This window comes from Cervus canadensis, chromosome 3, assembly GCF_019320065.1.
Source record: "Cervus canadensis isolate Bull #8, Minnesota chromosome 3, ASM1932006v1, whole genome shotgun sequence".
NCBI lineage: Eukaryota > Metazoa > Chordata > Mammalia > Artiodactyla > Cervidae > Cervus > Cervus canadensis.
Genome location: NC_057388.1, coordinates 37,872,750 through 37,890,316, shown reverse-complemented (window position 1 = coordinate 37,890,316; position 17,567 = coordinate 37,872,750). Strand labels below are relative to the sequence as shown.

At 34.8% G+C, this 17,567-nt stretch overlaps 1 protein-coding gene across 7 annotated transcripts in view; it reads left to right on the top strand.

Moving 5' to 3' along the window:
- LOC122438252 (platelet glycoprotein 4) overlaps positions 1–17,567 on the top strand; it is a 94,542-nt gene that overhangs the window by 70,194 nt on the left and 6,781 nt on the right. For all 7 annotated transcript variants that reach the window (XM_043462926.1, XM_043462923.1, XM_043462928.1 and 4 more), the window contains 9 exons: positions 350–529; positions 1,787–1,878; positions 3,837–3,883; positions 9,888–9,957; positions 10,985–11,172; positions 12,193–12,311; positions 13,203–13,276; positions 14,284–14,338; positions 15,171–15,335. In XM_043462926.1, coding sequence (XP_043318861.1) covers positions 350–529; positions 1,787–1,878; positions 3,837–3,883; positions 9,888–9,957; positions 10,985–11,172; positions 12,193–12,311; positions 13,203–13,276; positions 14,284–14,338; positions 15,171–15,335 — 990 coding nt within the window. The remainder of the gene's footprint in view (positions 1–349; positions 530–1,786; positions 1,879–3,836; positions 3,884–9,887; positions 9,958–10,984; positions 11,173–12,192; positions 12,312–13,202; positions 13,277–14,283; positions 14,339–15,170; positions 15,336–17,567) is intronic.

Below are 17,567 nucleotides of genomic sequence, written 5' to 3'. Positions count from 1 at the left end.
GCACCACAGTGAGAGACTGGCCCTGCTCAAGGCAGCCAGAGAGAAGCCTGCAGAGCAGTGAAGACTCCACAGCCAAAATCAACAGCCAATGAGAGGAAACAAATAAAATGTGTCCAAAAGTAGGACTTAACTTTGAAACTCCTCTTCCTGTGGCCCACACAACCACAGAGAAATGTAATCATGAAGAGACGAAGAAATAATATACTTTTAGCCCTGGCTAGATTTGACAGTCATTTTAAAGATAGCTGGAACTTGTTTTATTCAGTTTAATTCTTACGTTTATATTTATTTGTTAAGAAAGTGTTAACTGCAGTCGGTGTCTTAAACCATGATTTTTTTTTGTTTGCAGGCTGCACCACATCTCTATCCAAATTCATTTGTTCAAGGAATACTCAACTCACTTATCAAAAAGTCAAAATCTTCTATGTTTCAAAACAGAACTTTGAAAGAACTACTGTGGGGCTATACAGATCCATTCTTGAATTTGGTTCCATATCCTATTGCCACTACAGTTGGTGTGTTTTATCCTGTGAGTAGCAATTATAAATGTTGATACTGTTAGACTTTAACTGGATAAATATAATCACATTGGCAATTCGTAAGTTTATCATTCAGTGTGTTAACCCTATTTCTGATCTCGGAATACATACTCTAAGTTTTTAAAAGTCTCTACCTCACATGGATTTAGCTTTCCTAGTTGGGAAAATTTAACTTATCTGAATTTAACAATTAAGTTTAAGATTAAGAAGTGGCCATTTAATTAAGTTTCCACTCCTAGATAAATATGCAATTATCTAAAATTAGGTTATAAGGTGCTAAGAGTTTGAACACTGTTTTTGGTTTTGGTTTCCTGTCTAAAAAAACAAGTTTAAGCTGTGTTTTATTTTTGTTAATTGTATTCATCATATCATTCTTAAAAATTTGTTTCAACATAAATTTAAAAGTCACCTTAAATTGTACACAAGATTGATACATCAGCATGTTTTATTCTCTTAGATTTAGTTGGTAAGAACATCTGTGAGTGAGTGCCGTGCTCAGAGCTGATAAGAACTTCTAGCAATCTACAAACTCATGAAATGGCAGTTTGGAGATAAAAAGTGAATTTGGTGATGTACTTAGTTATAGCAGAATGTTCCAAATTATAAATAGGACAAGGTGACTATTGCATTGAAAATTTTACTGTGATTCCATTTGGCACTATATGAGATATTAATTACATTCTGCAGTTTATTGTTGTTATTTTACTTTAGATGGTTTTTAGGGTTGCAAGTTCATATATCAATCAAATATGAATACAGAAAGCCTTAAGGGAGATAAATTCAGTTACTATTATTTCACTCACATATTTTTATTTCTTTCCTTGGCTAATTCTGTTTTTAATTTTGTGCACCTCATCTTAGTAACTACTTAGAGATGGTAACATCGAGACAATGTCTAGAAATCGGTCATTTTTCTCATAGGTTTTGTTCACTCTCCCCTCACAATATATTAGGAGTAGTGATCAAAATGGCCTTTCTGGATTAAATAAAACAAAGAGTGCTAGAATTGGATCATGTCAGCTTTGGCACTTGTTACATTACTTTGTCTCAGCATCTAGCATTTATTTTTAGTCACCTTTTGTATTCTGTGTTTTTAAAATATTAAAGACCAATAATTTTGAAACTATTGCATATATATTTAAAATCATATAAAATAATTATGAACAACCACTGAGAGTTAATTACAAATTTAATAACTTGGAAAGTATGGTTTGTTGTAGAAGTAATTTTTTCTTGTATCTCTTCAGTACAATAATACTGCAGATGGAGTTTACAAAGTTTTCAATGGAAAGGACGACATAAGCAAAGTTGCCATAATTGACACATACAAAGGCAAAAAGTAAGTATCCAGGCAAAGTGTGTGTCACTGGGATACTCTGAGGCAGGCAAGGAACTTATTTACCAGCTGGTAAGGCACAGGGACAACGTGTGGAACAGAGCTGCTTGTATCTCAGTCCTAGAAGCTCCCTAGGTCTACCAGGCATTAATCCTTTAGTTGTGATGACTGGTCACACTAATGTATTTTTGCTGAGTTTCAGCCCCACTGGAGGGTTCACCTTTATGAACAAGTTCTCTTACATAAAGAAATCTAAAGGAACTACTTCCATCTCTGCTGCATAACCATCATACATGCAACAATGACATAAATGCAAATGAGAATAATCAATATATCAACTCATCATCTAGTAAGTAGGAATATAGACATCTTACTGTTTCTTTTTTAACTGAGCATGTCAAAAAACATCATTCATTCCAGGGAGATGATTAAATGTACCAATAAAGATGAAAGTTTAATGAATCCATGCAAACATTTTCATGACTTGCCCCTTCAAAATTTTCCTGAAATAATTTTCTATATTGATAATTCAGCTTTTAAACCATTATCAATGCAAAAAATGGAATTACTACTTCCTGTTCCAAAACTGACATATTAAATCTGAAAATAAAGTGTACACCTCCTATGAAGTAGTAGTAGAATGAGATATGTTCACATAGCCATGATTTCCTACTTCTTCCAAGTTCCTGCCTGTTTATGTGGAGTACACCTAATCTGTCATATGTCTAAAATACAAAGAAGCCCAATAAATATCAGGGGGAAAAAACTTTTCAAAGTTGAAATTAGAGTTTTAAGATCAGTAATTTTTGACAAAGAATAAAGTGATCAAAATCAAGAGAGATGGAATATTTTTATGATTAAGTAACCATTACTTCACATTGAGTTTGTACCTAAAAATCGCCTAAAAAAGTTAAATACTCACTCACATAGACTTTTCATCTACAGAGTTCATAGTCATGAATCATTTTGAAAATTCTAATGGAGGACAACAAACACTTCTAAATTCTCATTTTAGGGAAATCACATCTCTGTATATTGAGGAAAGTGAGAATTTCTTCCATTTCAATATTAACAGAGTTTTTGAGGAGAGCTACTAAATACTCCAAATTGGAGTAAGACTTTCATTTAAGATTATGATAAGGTTAACTTAACTGACTGAGCATGACTGACAGCTTATTCTGTTTAAAAAAGAAGCCATAGCTTGCCTTGACATCTTACTGGATGGTATGTTAAGAGTGAAAAAACCATTTTTCCATCACCAAAAAGTGGTTGAGTATGCAGAGAAACTATCACTACTGTTGTTTTCATTATTTCCATATATAAATATACACACACATATATATTTTATGTAGACACCAGAATATAAATTAATAAACTTCATCCTACTTTAATGCCAGCTCATGCAAGAGTTGAGAGAAAAATATAAATTGATTTTCTACATGTTTCTAAATCTCTATTAATCAAACATCTCTTTCCTCCTCCACATTCTACTCTTCTCTCTCATTATGAGTTATATCAGTTAACCATTTAGTATCTTCCTCCTACTCAGCTGGACACGTCAACATAATATGAAATAATCCACTTCTCCCATTAGAACAACAAAAGAAAAAACTTTCTTGAAGTAGACATCTAAATGTCTAATATGTGTTTTTCAATTTTCTTTTTACAGAACTTTATCTTTTCCAAGTTGTTCCTAACTACCAAATTTTGGCAGCTTTTCTCTTATAATCTAACTATCTAGTGGTATCAGGCACTTCCTTTATCTCAGCAAGATGCCGGCTTCAAGCAATACATAGACCAAATGACTTAGAACATTTTCCTAAACTTAGCACCTGTCACATCTAGTCTAATAAACTGTTATTATTTTTGCAGAAATACTGACTCATAACAGACAATATAATGTGAGAAGGTGCTTCTGAAATGAGATTGATCATTTTCTTTTTCTTTTTTTAACTCCTAAGGAATCTCCTCTATTGGTCAAGTTATTGTGACATGATTAATGGTACAGGTAAGTGTACCAAGTGATGGGTGAAGGATCCCTTTGCGGTAATATCACAATGAAACCACCTTCTTTCTCCCACAAATCCTCCATCATATCTACAATGTTCTGGGGGTTGAGGATATCCATTTACTTATCGTGTATCCCACAACATAATTCAGAGTCTCTATACTTACATATGGGCTTATTAAATGTATGTCTAATGTGATGGGATTTCTGAAGATTAACCACTGAAGATGAGCCTTTACTGCATTCTTTGGGAAATGTTTACTTCGTAAAAGCTTTACTTAAGTGAACTTCCTTCCTGGCCACAGAAGTAAGGGGGTAGAAAATTTTACAGTAGTAGTTACTGTTTGCACGTTTAGGAAATACCATATAAGCTATGACAAATCTAGACAGCATATTAAAAAGCAGAGACATTACTTTGCCGACAAAGGTCCGTCTAGCCAAAACTATCGTTTTTCCATTAGTCATGTATGGATGTGAGAGTTGGACCATAAAGAAAGTTGAGTGCCAAGCAATTGATACTTTTGAACTGTGGTGTCGGAGTAGACTCTTTTTGAGAGTCCTACGGATTGCAAGGAGATCAAACCAGTCCATCCAAAGGAAATCAGTCCTGAATATTCATTGGAAGGACTGATGAATATGAAACTCCAGTACTTTGACCATGTGATGCAAAGAACTGACTCCTTAGAAAAGATCCTGATGCTGGGAAAGTTTGAAGGCAGGAGAAGTGGGCAGCCGAGGACGAGATGGTTGGATGGCATCACCAACTTGATGGACACAAGTGTGAGCAAGCTCTGGGAGTTGGTGATGCAGGAGTTCCCCGCACTGGGAAGTCTGGCGTGCTGCAGGCCATGGGGTCACAAAGAGCTGGACAAAGCTGAACTGAATGGTTTAAATTCTAAAGAATTAAAAAATCTAGATAAATACAAAAATAAAACATGTGTCCAAGTGGAGGTTTCAATAATGAGGCAGAATCAGAGAAGTTCAAGGCTGAATATAGATTTTGAATGAGATGATCAAAATGAAAAAGAAAACAACAACAATAAGACACAGCTGCATCTGTACTAACCATGAAAAATGTATGCAAAAATAACACTGTGAAATAGAACTGGGAAGAAAGAAGGTACTAGGACTTTAGATTCAGAGTGTGATAGATCCAGTTTTTTATTCTTCTTAAAGAAAAGCAAAGTACACATACACCTATTAGTTTAAGTAATAAAATTTTTTAAAGTAATGGGAATAAAATACCATTAGGTATTTAAAATCAAAGATGAGCTTTCAGCTGCTAAGAAGCAGAAGCAGAATATTGTGTGTGTAAAGTTGGTAAGGCAATACTTTAGAAGAATGTAACACAATGAAGAAAAAAATGTTAAAGTACATAAAAAGATAGAATATAAGAAGGAAGCATAGAGAACGTTCATTTTCACAAAGGTATTGCTGAGTTTCACAGGTTATTTAATTTTGTTTACACTCTGCTAAAAAAAAAAAAAAAAAAAAGAACAACAACCTGTAAAACCACTGCTGAATTTGCTTTACAGCACTTTGAGTCATGGTGATGGGTGAAGAAATCCCTTCCAAGTAGTTCATTTCTGCAAATAGTCAACTGTCCCAATACCACTAACTTTAATTTCATAAGCATACACTTCAGTCCTTAAGAAAGAAATATACTGCACTTCTAAATAGTAAGCTATTGTTTATGGGCTTAAAATATATTTAAATCTTAGTCTAAAACAAAAAATAGACCAGTTTTAAAACAGTAATAAGAGGATTCATTAATGACTGTAACATATACATAGCATCAGGCATGAAATTAAAAGTATCTAAGAAGAAAATAACAGTAAAACAAACTAGGAGCAAAGGTTGGTTGGACAGATCAGGGACTCTGATGAAAGCCCTGTGAAAGGGATTCTTGGTCACAGTACTAGAAAAAGAGACTAATGAAATGTCAATGGATCCAAGGTGATTTTTAAATCATGATTTAGAAGTACTTCCTCTACCTTCTTCACTAAGTTTAAAGACATAAAATGAAAGTATTTATTTACATTTGAATGTATTTTAAAAAAAGAGAGCCCTGCTAGTATCAGCTATGTTATGGTCATGGCCCTTGGTAGTTACTGGTGTCATTATAACATAATCTTTGATGATATTTCAGATGATTTTTAAATATTTTCAATGTACTTTTTTCCTTTAATGGCTAAGGTGTTGGGACAGCAGTTGCAGGCAAGGCCCATTCAGGGAACTACTTGAGGAATTTAATCTTCAGTATCCCATTCTCTCAATGTCTTATCAGGTTCACTGAGATGCTCTGTTATATTTCACCTATCATAAAAATATAAGTGAAATGTAATAAAGCCACAAGGTCAGTGAAGTTACCAGAAAAACAGTGCGGTAGTCATAACTGAAGGATAGGTCTTACTGTTTTGGACAAATACATTCAGTGGTGGCTCATGTTTGGTGATATTCATTTGTGGAGCAAATGGAGGAATTGTCTAGCTATTTTTTTTTCATTTATTTTTATTAGTTGGAGGCTAATTACTTTACAATATTGTAGTGGTTTTTGTCATACATTGACTTGAATTAGCCATGGATTTACATGTATTCCCCATCCCGATCACCCCCCACCTCCCTCTCTACCCACTCCCTCTGGGTCTTCCCAGTGCACCAGGCCCGAGCACTTGTCTCATGCATCCAACCTGGGCTGGTGATCTGTTTCACCCTTGATAATATACATGTTTCGATGCTGTTCTCTTGAAACATCCCACCCTCGCCTTCTCCCACAGAGTCCAAAAGTCTGTTCTGTACATCTGTGTCTCTTTTTCTGTTTTGCATATAGGGTTATCATTAACCATCTTTCTAAATTCCATATATATGTGTTAGTATACTGTAATGGTCTTTATCTTTCTGGCTTACTTCACTATGTATAATGGGCTCCAGTTTCATCCATCTCATGAGAACTGATTCAAATGACTTCTTTTTAATGGCTGAGTAATATTCCATAGTGTATATGTACCACTGCTTCCTTATCCATTCATCTGCTGATGGGCATCTAGGTTGCTTCCATGTCCTGGCTATTATAAACAGTGCTGCGATGAACATTGGGGTGCACGTGTCTCTTTCAGATCTGGTTTCCTCGGTGTGTATGCCCAGGAGTGGGATTACCGGGTCATATGGCAGTTCTATTTCCAGTTTTTTAAGGAATCTCCACACTGTTCTCCATAGTGGCTGTACTAGTTTGCATTCCCACCAAGAGTGCAAGAGGATTCCCTTTTCTCCACACCCTCTCCAGCATTTATTGCTTTAGACTTTTGGATATCAGATATCCTGACTGGTGTGTAATGGTACCTCATTGTGGTTTTGATTTGCATTTCTCTGATAATGAGTGATGTTGAGCATCTTTTCATGTGTTTGTTAGCCATCTGTATGTCTTCTTTCAAGAAATGTCTGTTTAGTCCTTTGGCCCATTTTTTGATTGGGTCATTTATTTTTTTGGAGTTGAACTGCAGGAGTTGCTTGTATATTTTTGAGATTAATCCTTTGTTGCTTCATTTTCTATTATTTTCTCCCAATCTGAGGGCTGTCTTTTCACCTTGCTTATAGTTTCCTTTGTTGTGCAAAAGCTTTTAAGTTTCATTAGGTCCCATTTGTTTAGTTTTGCTTTTATTTCCAATATTCTGGGAGGTGGGTCATAGAGGATCTTGCTGTGATTTATGTCGGAGAGTGTTTTGCCTATGTTCTCCTCTAGGAGTTTTATAGTTTCTGTTCTTACATTTAGATCTTTAATCCATTTTGAGTTTATTTTGTGTATGGTGTTAGAAAGTGTTCTAGTTTCATTCTTTTACAAGTGGTTGACCAGTTTTCCCAGCACCACTTGTTAAAGAGGTTGTCTTTTTTCCATTGTATATCCTTGCCTCCTTTGTCAAAGATAAGGTGTCCATAGGTTTGTGGATTCATCTCTGGGCTTTCTATTCTGTTCCATTGATCTATATTTCTGTCTTTGTGCCAGTACCATACTGTCTTGATGACTGTGGCTTTGTAGTAGAGTCTGAAGTCAGGCAGGTTGATTCCTCCAGTTCCATTCTTCTTTCTCAAGATTGCTTTGGCTATTCGAGGTTTTTTGTATTTCCATACAAATTGTGAAATTATTTGTTCTAGTTCTGTGAAAAATACCGTTGGTAGCTTGATAGGGATTGCATTGAATCTATAGATTGCTTTGGGTAGTATAGCCATTTTGACAATATTGATTCTTTCAATCCATGAACACGGCATATTTCTCCATCTGTTTGTATCCTCTTTGATTTCTTTCATCAGTGTTTTATAGTTTTCTATGTATAGGTCTTTTGCTTCTTTAGGAAGATATACTCCTAAGCATTTTATTCTTTTTGTTGCAATGGTGAATGGTATTGATTCCTTAATTTCTCTTTCTGTTTTTCTCATTGTTACTGTATAGGAATGCAAGGGATTTCTGTGTGTTCATTTTATATCCTGCAACTTTACTATATTCATTGATTAGCTCTAGTAATTTTCTGGTAGTCTTTAGGGTTTTCTATGTAGAGGATCATGTCACCTGCAAACAGCAAGAGTTTCACTTCTTCTTTTCCTATCTGGATTCCTTTTACTTCTTTTTCTGCTCTGATTGCTGTGGCCAAAACTTCCAAAACTATGTTGAATAGTAGTGGTGAGAGTGGGCACCCATGTCTTGTTCCTAACTTTAGGGGAAATGCTTTCAATTTTTCACCATTGAGGGTAATGCTTGCTGTGGGTTTGTCATATATAGCTTTTATTATGTTGAGGTATGTTCCTTCTATTCCTGCTTTCTGAAGAGTTTTAATCATAAATGGATGTTGAATTTTGTCAAAGGCTTTTTCTGCATCTATTGAGATAATCATATGGTTTTTATCTTTCAATTTGTTAATGTGGTGTATTACATTGATGGATTTGCAGATATTAAAGAATCCTTGCATTCCTGGGATAAAGCCCACTTGGTCATGGTGTATGATTTTTTTAATATGTTGTTGGATTCTGTTTGCTAGAATTTTGTTAAGGATTTTTGCATCTATGTTCATCAGTGATATTGGCCTGTAGTTTTCTTTTTTTTGTGGCATCTTTGTCTGGTTTTGGAATTAGAGTGATGGTGGCCTCATAGAATGAGTTTGGAAGTTTACCTTCTTCTGCAATTTTCTGGAAGAGTTTGAGTAAGATAGGTGTTAGCTCTTCTCTAAATTTTTGGTAGAATTCAGCTGTGAAGCCATCTGGTCCTGGGCTTTTGTTTGTGTCTAGCTATTTTTTGTTATATCCAGTGTGTACTATGGAGCACAACTGTAGTAAAGATTTACTAAGCTCAAAAGATGCTCTTTTTCGTTTGATGTGTACATTTTCCAACCATTTGTGTGAAATTGTTTAGTGATTTAAAAAATATTGATCAGCCATAAGGGTAGGTGAATGGATCACTATTAAAAGTATGGACATTTACAAAAATGAGTTTTAAAGGAATCTCAAGATTAAAAAATTGCTACTCTACTGATAGATGGGAGATTTGAAAACATAAAATCACAGTTTTAACAATGTGATTTTGCCGTTTTTAAAAACTTTCATCTATTTTTAAAGAATGGGAAAATTTAATATGAAACAGAATACCAAGGACTATGTATAGTATACAGTCTTATTGAATACGGTAGCTGCTAGCCACATGTCACAATTCAGCAGCACTTAAAATGCAGCCTAGTACAAACTGAAATACTGTAAGTATAAAGTAAACACTGGATTTTCAGATTTTTGTTAATTTTTATATTATATGTTAAAATGATGGTATTTTTGATATATGGGGTTAAACAACAAATACTTGATACATGGTTTTTCATCTTTAAAATGTAGTTACTGGAGAATTTTAATTTTATATATACAGTTTGCATTACATTTCTCTTAACCATGCAGGAATCAAGATTTCTAGATTTGTTTCAGTCGCACTGTTTCCATCTAATCCCTTGCCACTGGTTTGGTTTTTAAACAGATGCAGCCTCATTTCCACCTTTTGTTGAGAAGACAAGGATATTGCGATTTTTCTCCTCTGATATTTGCAGGTAAGAGAAAGACAATGATGTATCTCTCCAAGTCATAATTCCTTCTCTAAGTGATAAAACACAGACCAAGAAGCTTATGCTTAATAACCATGTTATTTGAGAAAAATAAAATACCTTTAGGGAAGTATTTCCTGATCTATTAAGAATAAATACAATGTGAAATTCATGATTTATGCCCTGAAGAAGGTAATGGCAAACCACTCCAGTATTCTTGCCTAGAGAATCCCATGGACAGAGGACCCTGGTGGGCTACAGTCCATGGGGTTGCAAAGGGTTGGATACAACTGAGTGACCAACACACACACACACAAAATGTATTTGTGAGTCTTTAAAATTTGATGTAGAAGGATGTTGTGTATAATGCAAATCAGTTTCTTTTTTGTTATTTTTAAGAATTACTTTTTTCATTCTTTTACTAAATTAGCAGTAAGAGTGATAAAGTCAAGTCTAGAAAGGCATGCCCAGTCTTTGTAAAGAAGAGGATACCACAATCACAATACTATCTTCATGTGCACTACTTACAATACAGCATCTTTTCAAATTGACGGGGGCCCAGTAGCTATCACACAAGCATTAGCGCCTACACCTGTATCCTTGAATGCTCACCTGGTTTCTTAACACTGTTTGGTAGAGCAAGCATAATACCTCTGAATCTTTTTCCTTATCTGTAAAATTGAAGAGAACAGCATTTCTTCAAATAGTCATCTGGGGATTAGAAAATATTTAACCTATAAAGGAAACTAACTGTAAGGAATGCCTTAACTGTAAATACTCCATGGTAATTCACAAGCAAAAACTATTCTCAGAAGTGTTTGAAAACAAATAGCTCATACTCAAGTATTAAGTTCTAGTGTGTCTTAAAATTTTGCAAGCTTTTGTTTTCCCTAAAAATTAGGGGTTCTAATAAGATTATATCTAATTTTTCTAATTTAAGGCAGCAATAATATAAATTTAAATATAAGAAAAAATGAATCTCCACAATGAAGTTCAGGGTCCCAGAATGAAGCTCTTTCTTATCTGTATTCAGGTCTGTCTATGCTGAGTTTGCAGCTGAAATGAATCTGAAAGGAATCCCTGTGTATAGATTTACTCTTCCATCCTTGGCTTTTGCATCTCCAAGTGAAAATCCAGACAACCACTGTTTCTGCACAGAGCAAATTATCTCAAAAAATTGTACCTTATATGGTGTGCTAGACATCAGCAAATGCAAAGAAGGTGAGTACAAGTTCTTCATGTCACAATCCCTGGCATAATTTGTGTTATTCTTTAAAATGTAAACTTTACCCAGGATTCCTTTCCACCAGAAGTATACTGTGAGAAAGCAGTAAGGGCAGAAAGTAAGAGTGATGGTGAATATTTTTGTTTTGATGTTTGTCTTGCTTTCAGGGTCACAGTTGTTTTCGTGTAGCAGAACTTAGTTTTTATTAGGTATAATCATGCTTATTGATACTTCCCGTGCTACTTGGAAAATGTCTCTTTAGGTCTTTTGCTCATTTTTAAATTGGTTTATTTATTTTTTTGAGTTGCGTGAATTCTTGTATGTATATTTTGGATGTTAATCACATGGGATACGTGTTTTGGAAGTATTTGCTCCCACCTACAGCTAACCTTTTCATTTCTGACTGTTTCTTTTGCTGTGCAGAATGGCTGTGCTCCTTTTAGATTTAGGATAAAATGAAAATAGTTTGCAGAACACTTTGAGCATCCCAACTTGTCCATCTGATATTTTTCTTCTTCTACCCTAGAATCTGTTAAAAAAAAAAAAAAGTATATTTTAGGATGTCTCTGAAACAAAAATTGATTCAAACATGGCATCTGGAGTCTATCTTATTTTGCTTACCTTCTTCATGTTAGAGTGGGTGCGAATAAAGAAAGAAAAGCCTCTTTAAATAAATTCTCAGTCCAAAGACATTTTACAGCCTGAAACGTGAAGGTATATGGTTGTAACTTTGTGTTCAGTAGCTAAGCTTTACATATTGAAAATGAACACCTAAGGCGTGAACAACACACATTAACTAAATAGTCAGTAGGATGATGTATAAGTTTACATTTCATTTTTGTTCAAAAGTGATCAGATACAATAATTTTCCCTCACTCTCATCCCCTGATTAGATTTCAAAGCCAAATTTGCTTTTTTTTTAATTAAAAGCTTTGTTTTCAAGGAAATCTTTTCTAAGTGGTATATGAAATGAGGAAAGTGATTTATCCCAATTGTCTCTTAAAACTTTTTTTCAGGAAAACCTGTGTACATTTCACTTCCTCATTTTCTACATGGAAGTCCTGAACTTGCAGAACCTATTGAAGGCTTAAGTCCAAATGAAGAAGAACATAGGACGTACTTAGATGTTGAACCTGTAAGCAAATAGTTTATTGATCGGATTTGTTTTTTAAAAATGAAGAAAAAATTAAATTATCAATCACATTTATTGTATTACATTCTTAATAAATTACTTACTTTTACTTCAAGGAAAATTACAGTGATTTCTTCCTGTTGTTGCTTATGAAATGTCAAGATAATTTTAGTTTTTCAGCAAAGGTCAGGAATAATGAAAATCATTCTATTTGGATTAAAATGATTTTATATGTTACTCTTTCAAATGTACTTTATATTTAACTGCAAATATTGCTTATATGAAGGTACCCTGTAGATTATGAGGGATTAAAAATGTTTTATGGGTATACATGCACTTGAGGCAAGATCAAATATATTTCTTAGTGTCAAGAAAAATCTATTAAGTTCCCTATAGTTTAACAGTTTCTATTTTTCATTTATATTAATATTCCCCTTTTCAACAGATAGATGAAATGTCAGGACTTTAGTAGTCATATTTTAGTTTAAATGATGACAGAAGTAACATTATACTGATGATACATGGATTCTGACTGAGTACATATTTAAATTCCAGGATATATTTTGTCAAATGAATTTTAGATTTCACTACTGTTGTTGTTGTTACTAATTCCCCAAAACCAATTCAAGTAAACATCACAAATCTAACTAAACCTTGACATTAGCTTGGGCAAGGATATATCTGTATACACACATGCATATGCTCATAAAATGTAATTATGGAGAGTTACATATGTAATATTCAATATGTCTGATTAAGTCCAATTAACAACAAATTTCACAGGTTTCAAGTAGTACACTTTCACCTTAAGCTCATACATAACAAAAATAAGGTCTGGATATTATAAAAGAATGTTTTTAAAATAAGTTGGTAATTAGTTTGTTCTCATTTTAGATAACTGGATTTACTTTACGGTTTGCAAAACGGCTGCAGATCAACATACTGGTCAAGCCAGCAAAAAAAATTGAGTGAGTTTCTTAATCAAGTTTCGTTTCAATTTTTCAAATTTTCTTGTAAGATGTGGATATATCTATCAAAGGAGATGGAAATAAAATTTCAACGTCTGTTTGGCTTAATGTCATTAAATAATTATTACATGCTTATAACTGTCATTTGTAATTTAGAATTACATCTAATGTGTAGTGAAATTGTACTTACCCATATTTTGGAATGAGTATTTCTGGTATTTCCCTCTTTGCTAACTGTCCAAATATTTTTATGACAATAGTTTCAGAATTCATATTTTAGTTTCCTGGGTATAATTAGTTGAAAGGGAAAATACATAATTAGAAAAGGTCATTCTAATTAAAAAACCTGTATCAGATGGCTTTCCTGTGGTTCAGTGCTTAAGAGTCCACCTTTCACTGCAAGGGACACTGGTTTGATCCCTGGTACAGGGAGATCCCACACGCCTCTGGGAAGCTAGCCCCGTGCACCACAACGAGCCTGCGCTCTGGCGCTCTCGAGTCGCCACTCCTGAGCCCGTATGCAGCTACTCCTGAGCCCATGTGCAGCAACTCCTGAGCCCGTATGCAGCTACTCCTGAGCCCATGTGCAGCTACTCCTGAGCCCGTATGCAGCTACTCCTGAAGCCTGTGCTCCTGGAGCCTGTGCTCCACAACAGGAGAAGCCACTCCAATAAGAAGCCCATATGCACAGCAACTGCAGAGTGGCCCCTGCTTGCCGCAGCTAGAGAAGGCCCATGCATGGCAACGAAGACCCAGTGCAGCCAAAAATAAATAAATATTTTTTAAAATCTGTATTAAAAAGATTTGTATGTAGGAAAGATGTCTGAGAAACAGAAATATTAAAATTTAAATGCTTCATTACAGGAAAAACAAAGTAAGTAACTTAACCAGGTTATAAAAGCAACTAATTTCTGAACATTTAATTTCACTAGTAGTTACTAATATCTGTCATATGTGCATAGCATATTACTAAATATTTTCACACTTATTTTCAATGTTTATTACAGAGCATTAAAGAATCTGAAGCACAACTATATTGTGCCTATTCTTTGGCTTAATGAGGTGAGTATTTTTATCTATTAGTCACTAAAAACAGTAAGCTTCTTAATATACAGAAAAAGTTTTTGATATCTGAAAATTAAATATATATATATACATACAGTATTTGAACTTGTCTTTCCATTGTATCTATGAGTGAGTTTATATATTATTAATTATATAATTAATTATTTTTTAAAGTAAGTCATACAGAAGTATCAGGATTATGTTAGACTTAAGTATAACTTTAATAAAAATAAAAATACTTCATAGTGCATTTATTAGATAATTTTTCTTGTCATAGTGCATGTGTTAGGAAAGAGTCATGAAAATATTAAACTCCAAATAATTCAATATGAGCTTTGTAGTGCTAATAAAACCACCCAAGCTTATAATGGGCAAATTAGAGTAGATGTAGGCAGTCTATCTAGTGCCTGACAAGATATTTTTAATATAAATCATGGAACCGACAAACCACAGAATTATGAAATGCATTGCATAAGCCTTTAGAGGATAGAAACAATTGAGCTTTGCCATTTCCCCCAGTCACTAAGAAGCAACCTTTGGGAAACTGGAGAATATTTCAGTAAGACTAGTGATCAATGAAACCAGTATATTCAATAACACTAGATAACATGTTTAAAGAGAGGAATATTATATCTCTCTCTCTAAATATTCTACCTGGGCATTTACTGTCTTCTTTGACATGCAAAGAGAATTCTGACAGGCTTGTTTTGCAGATAAAGATTACTAACATCCGTGTGCTGTTTCAATAAAAGTGACATGTAAGTGGAGAGTTTTGAGTATTCTGCTCTCAAATCTACTCAAATAACACTATTTATTAACTTGATTACAGACTGGTACCATTGGTGATGAGAAGGCGGAAATGTTCAGAAATCAAGTGACTGGGAAAATAAACCTCCTTGGCCTGGTAGAAATCGTCCTGCTCAGTGTTGGTGTGGTGATGTTTATTGCTTTTATGATTTCATACTGTGCATGCAGATCAAAGAAAGTAAATTAAGTAAGTATATAACAGAAACCATATATGACTTCAGTAACATTAAATATTACTTGTTTCCATTTTGTCAAAACAGTTATAAACTAGGCTGCAAATATTAATGAACATGTCTAGTCAACTTATCATTTTTAATATATCCTTGAACCTGAGACACTTAACATAAGTTAAAATGAAGACTGAATGAGTACTTAGGCTTATCAATATTAAACAGATCACTATATTTCATCTTTATTCTGGGAGGAAATGGGCTAAACTGTGAAGGTGTCACCTTTGAAAAATTAGAATGCTGCACAAAAGCTATATATGTACTCAATTTTTAGTTCTTAATTATTTCTAGATAGTTATTTTAAAAATCACAAGTAATTTAATATATCTGACTAGGAAACGTTGTGTGAAACTGAAAATGGTAGATATTTGGGTAGACTGAAATTTATAAGGGAAAAGAAAATAAAAAGTAAAATTAGATAAGATATAAAGTAATAAGAATTAAAGAGTCAATAAATGGTAGAGATAAAATCAGATAAAAATATGCTATTTTTAAATGCAAATAGCATATTAATATAAAAACAGAACTGCTGCATATAGACATGCTGTCCAAAATCATGACATGCAGCCTACATGTTCCATGTAGAAGCCCTGATGAATGATTATAATTCAGGAGCTAGAATTAAACGAGCACAAGAAAATAGAATAAAGATAATGTTGAACTCACTAAAACCAAATAATTAGAGTTTAAAGGAAAAATCAGATAAATATGGATGGGTGAGTTTTAGCAAAACTGAAGAGGTGGTACAGGCCTCTGTGTTTTAAATATTAGTACCCGTGTCCTCTTGAACATAGAGGAGTGTATGCCAGACCCTATTTTCTCTAAATGTAAGCCTTTCTTTAATAATCATAGGTGGCATTGGTATGCCCTGATGGGAGTGGATTCTTCACTAATCCATAGGTTCTATCCACCGTTCCTTCCCTGGGATATCAAAGTAAAAAAATGAAGTGAAGTGGAAGTCACTTGGTAGTGTCCTTCCATTTTCTACCTCATGAACTGTAGCTCTCCAGGCTCCTCTGTCCATGGAATTCTCCAGGCAAGAATACTGGAATGTGTTGCCATTCCCTTCTCCAAAGGAACGTCCTGACCCAGGGATTGAACCCGGGTCTCCTGCATTGCAGGCAGATTCTTTACCATCTAAGCCACTAGGGAAGCCCAGAAGAAGAACAAGGAAAAAAAAAATGGAATCTAAATTAAAGCAAGGACTGATGCTGAAGCTCCAATACTTGGGCCACCTGATGCGAAGGGCCAACTCACTGGAAAAGATTGAGGGAATGAAGAAAAGAGGGTGACAGAGGATGAGATGGCTAGATGGCATCACTGATTCAATGGACATGAGTTTGAGCAAACTCAGGGAGATAGTAAAGCACAGGGTAGCCTGCCATGCTCCAGTTCATGGGGTCGCAAAGAGTTGGACATAATTTATCAAGTGAACAACAACAGCAGCAAATTGCTCTGAAGAAAACAAATCACAATATTAAAAGACTTATTAAAATAAGTCTTCTTATTCCACTTTCAATCAGATTGCTGACAGTAAGCTGCCCTGCATAGAAATTCTGGAGCTGCCACCAACAATTACTGACCTTAATGTGCTCAAATCATGCTATCTTACATGAATTTCACAGCTCAGTTTAGTTCAGTGGCTCAGTTGTGTCCGACTCTGCGACCCCATGAATGGCAGCACGCCAGGCCTCCCTGTCCATCACCAACTCCCGGAGTTCACTCAAACTCATGCCCATCGAGTCAGTGATGCCATCCACCCATCTCATCCTCTGTCGTCCCCTCCTCCTCCTCCTGCCTCCACTCCCTCCCACCATCAGGGTCTTTTCCATTGAGTCAGCTCTTTGTATCAGGTGGCCAAAGTACTGGAGTTTCAGCTTCAGCATCAGTCCTTCCAATGAACACCCAGGACTGATCTCCTTTAGGATGGACTGGTTGGATCTCCTTGCAGTCCAAGGGACTCTCAAGAGTCTTCTCCATCACCACTGTTCAAAAGCATCAATTTTTCGGCGCTCAGCTTTCTTCACGGTCCAACTCTCACATCCATACATGACCACTGGAAAAACCATAGCCTTGACTAGATGGACCTTTGTTGGCAAAGTAATGTCTCTGCTTTTTAATATGCTGCCTAGGTTGGTCATAACTTTCCTTCCAAGGACAAAGTAATGTCTCTGCTTTTTAATATGCTG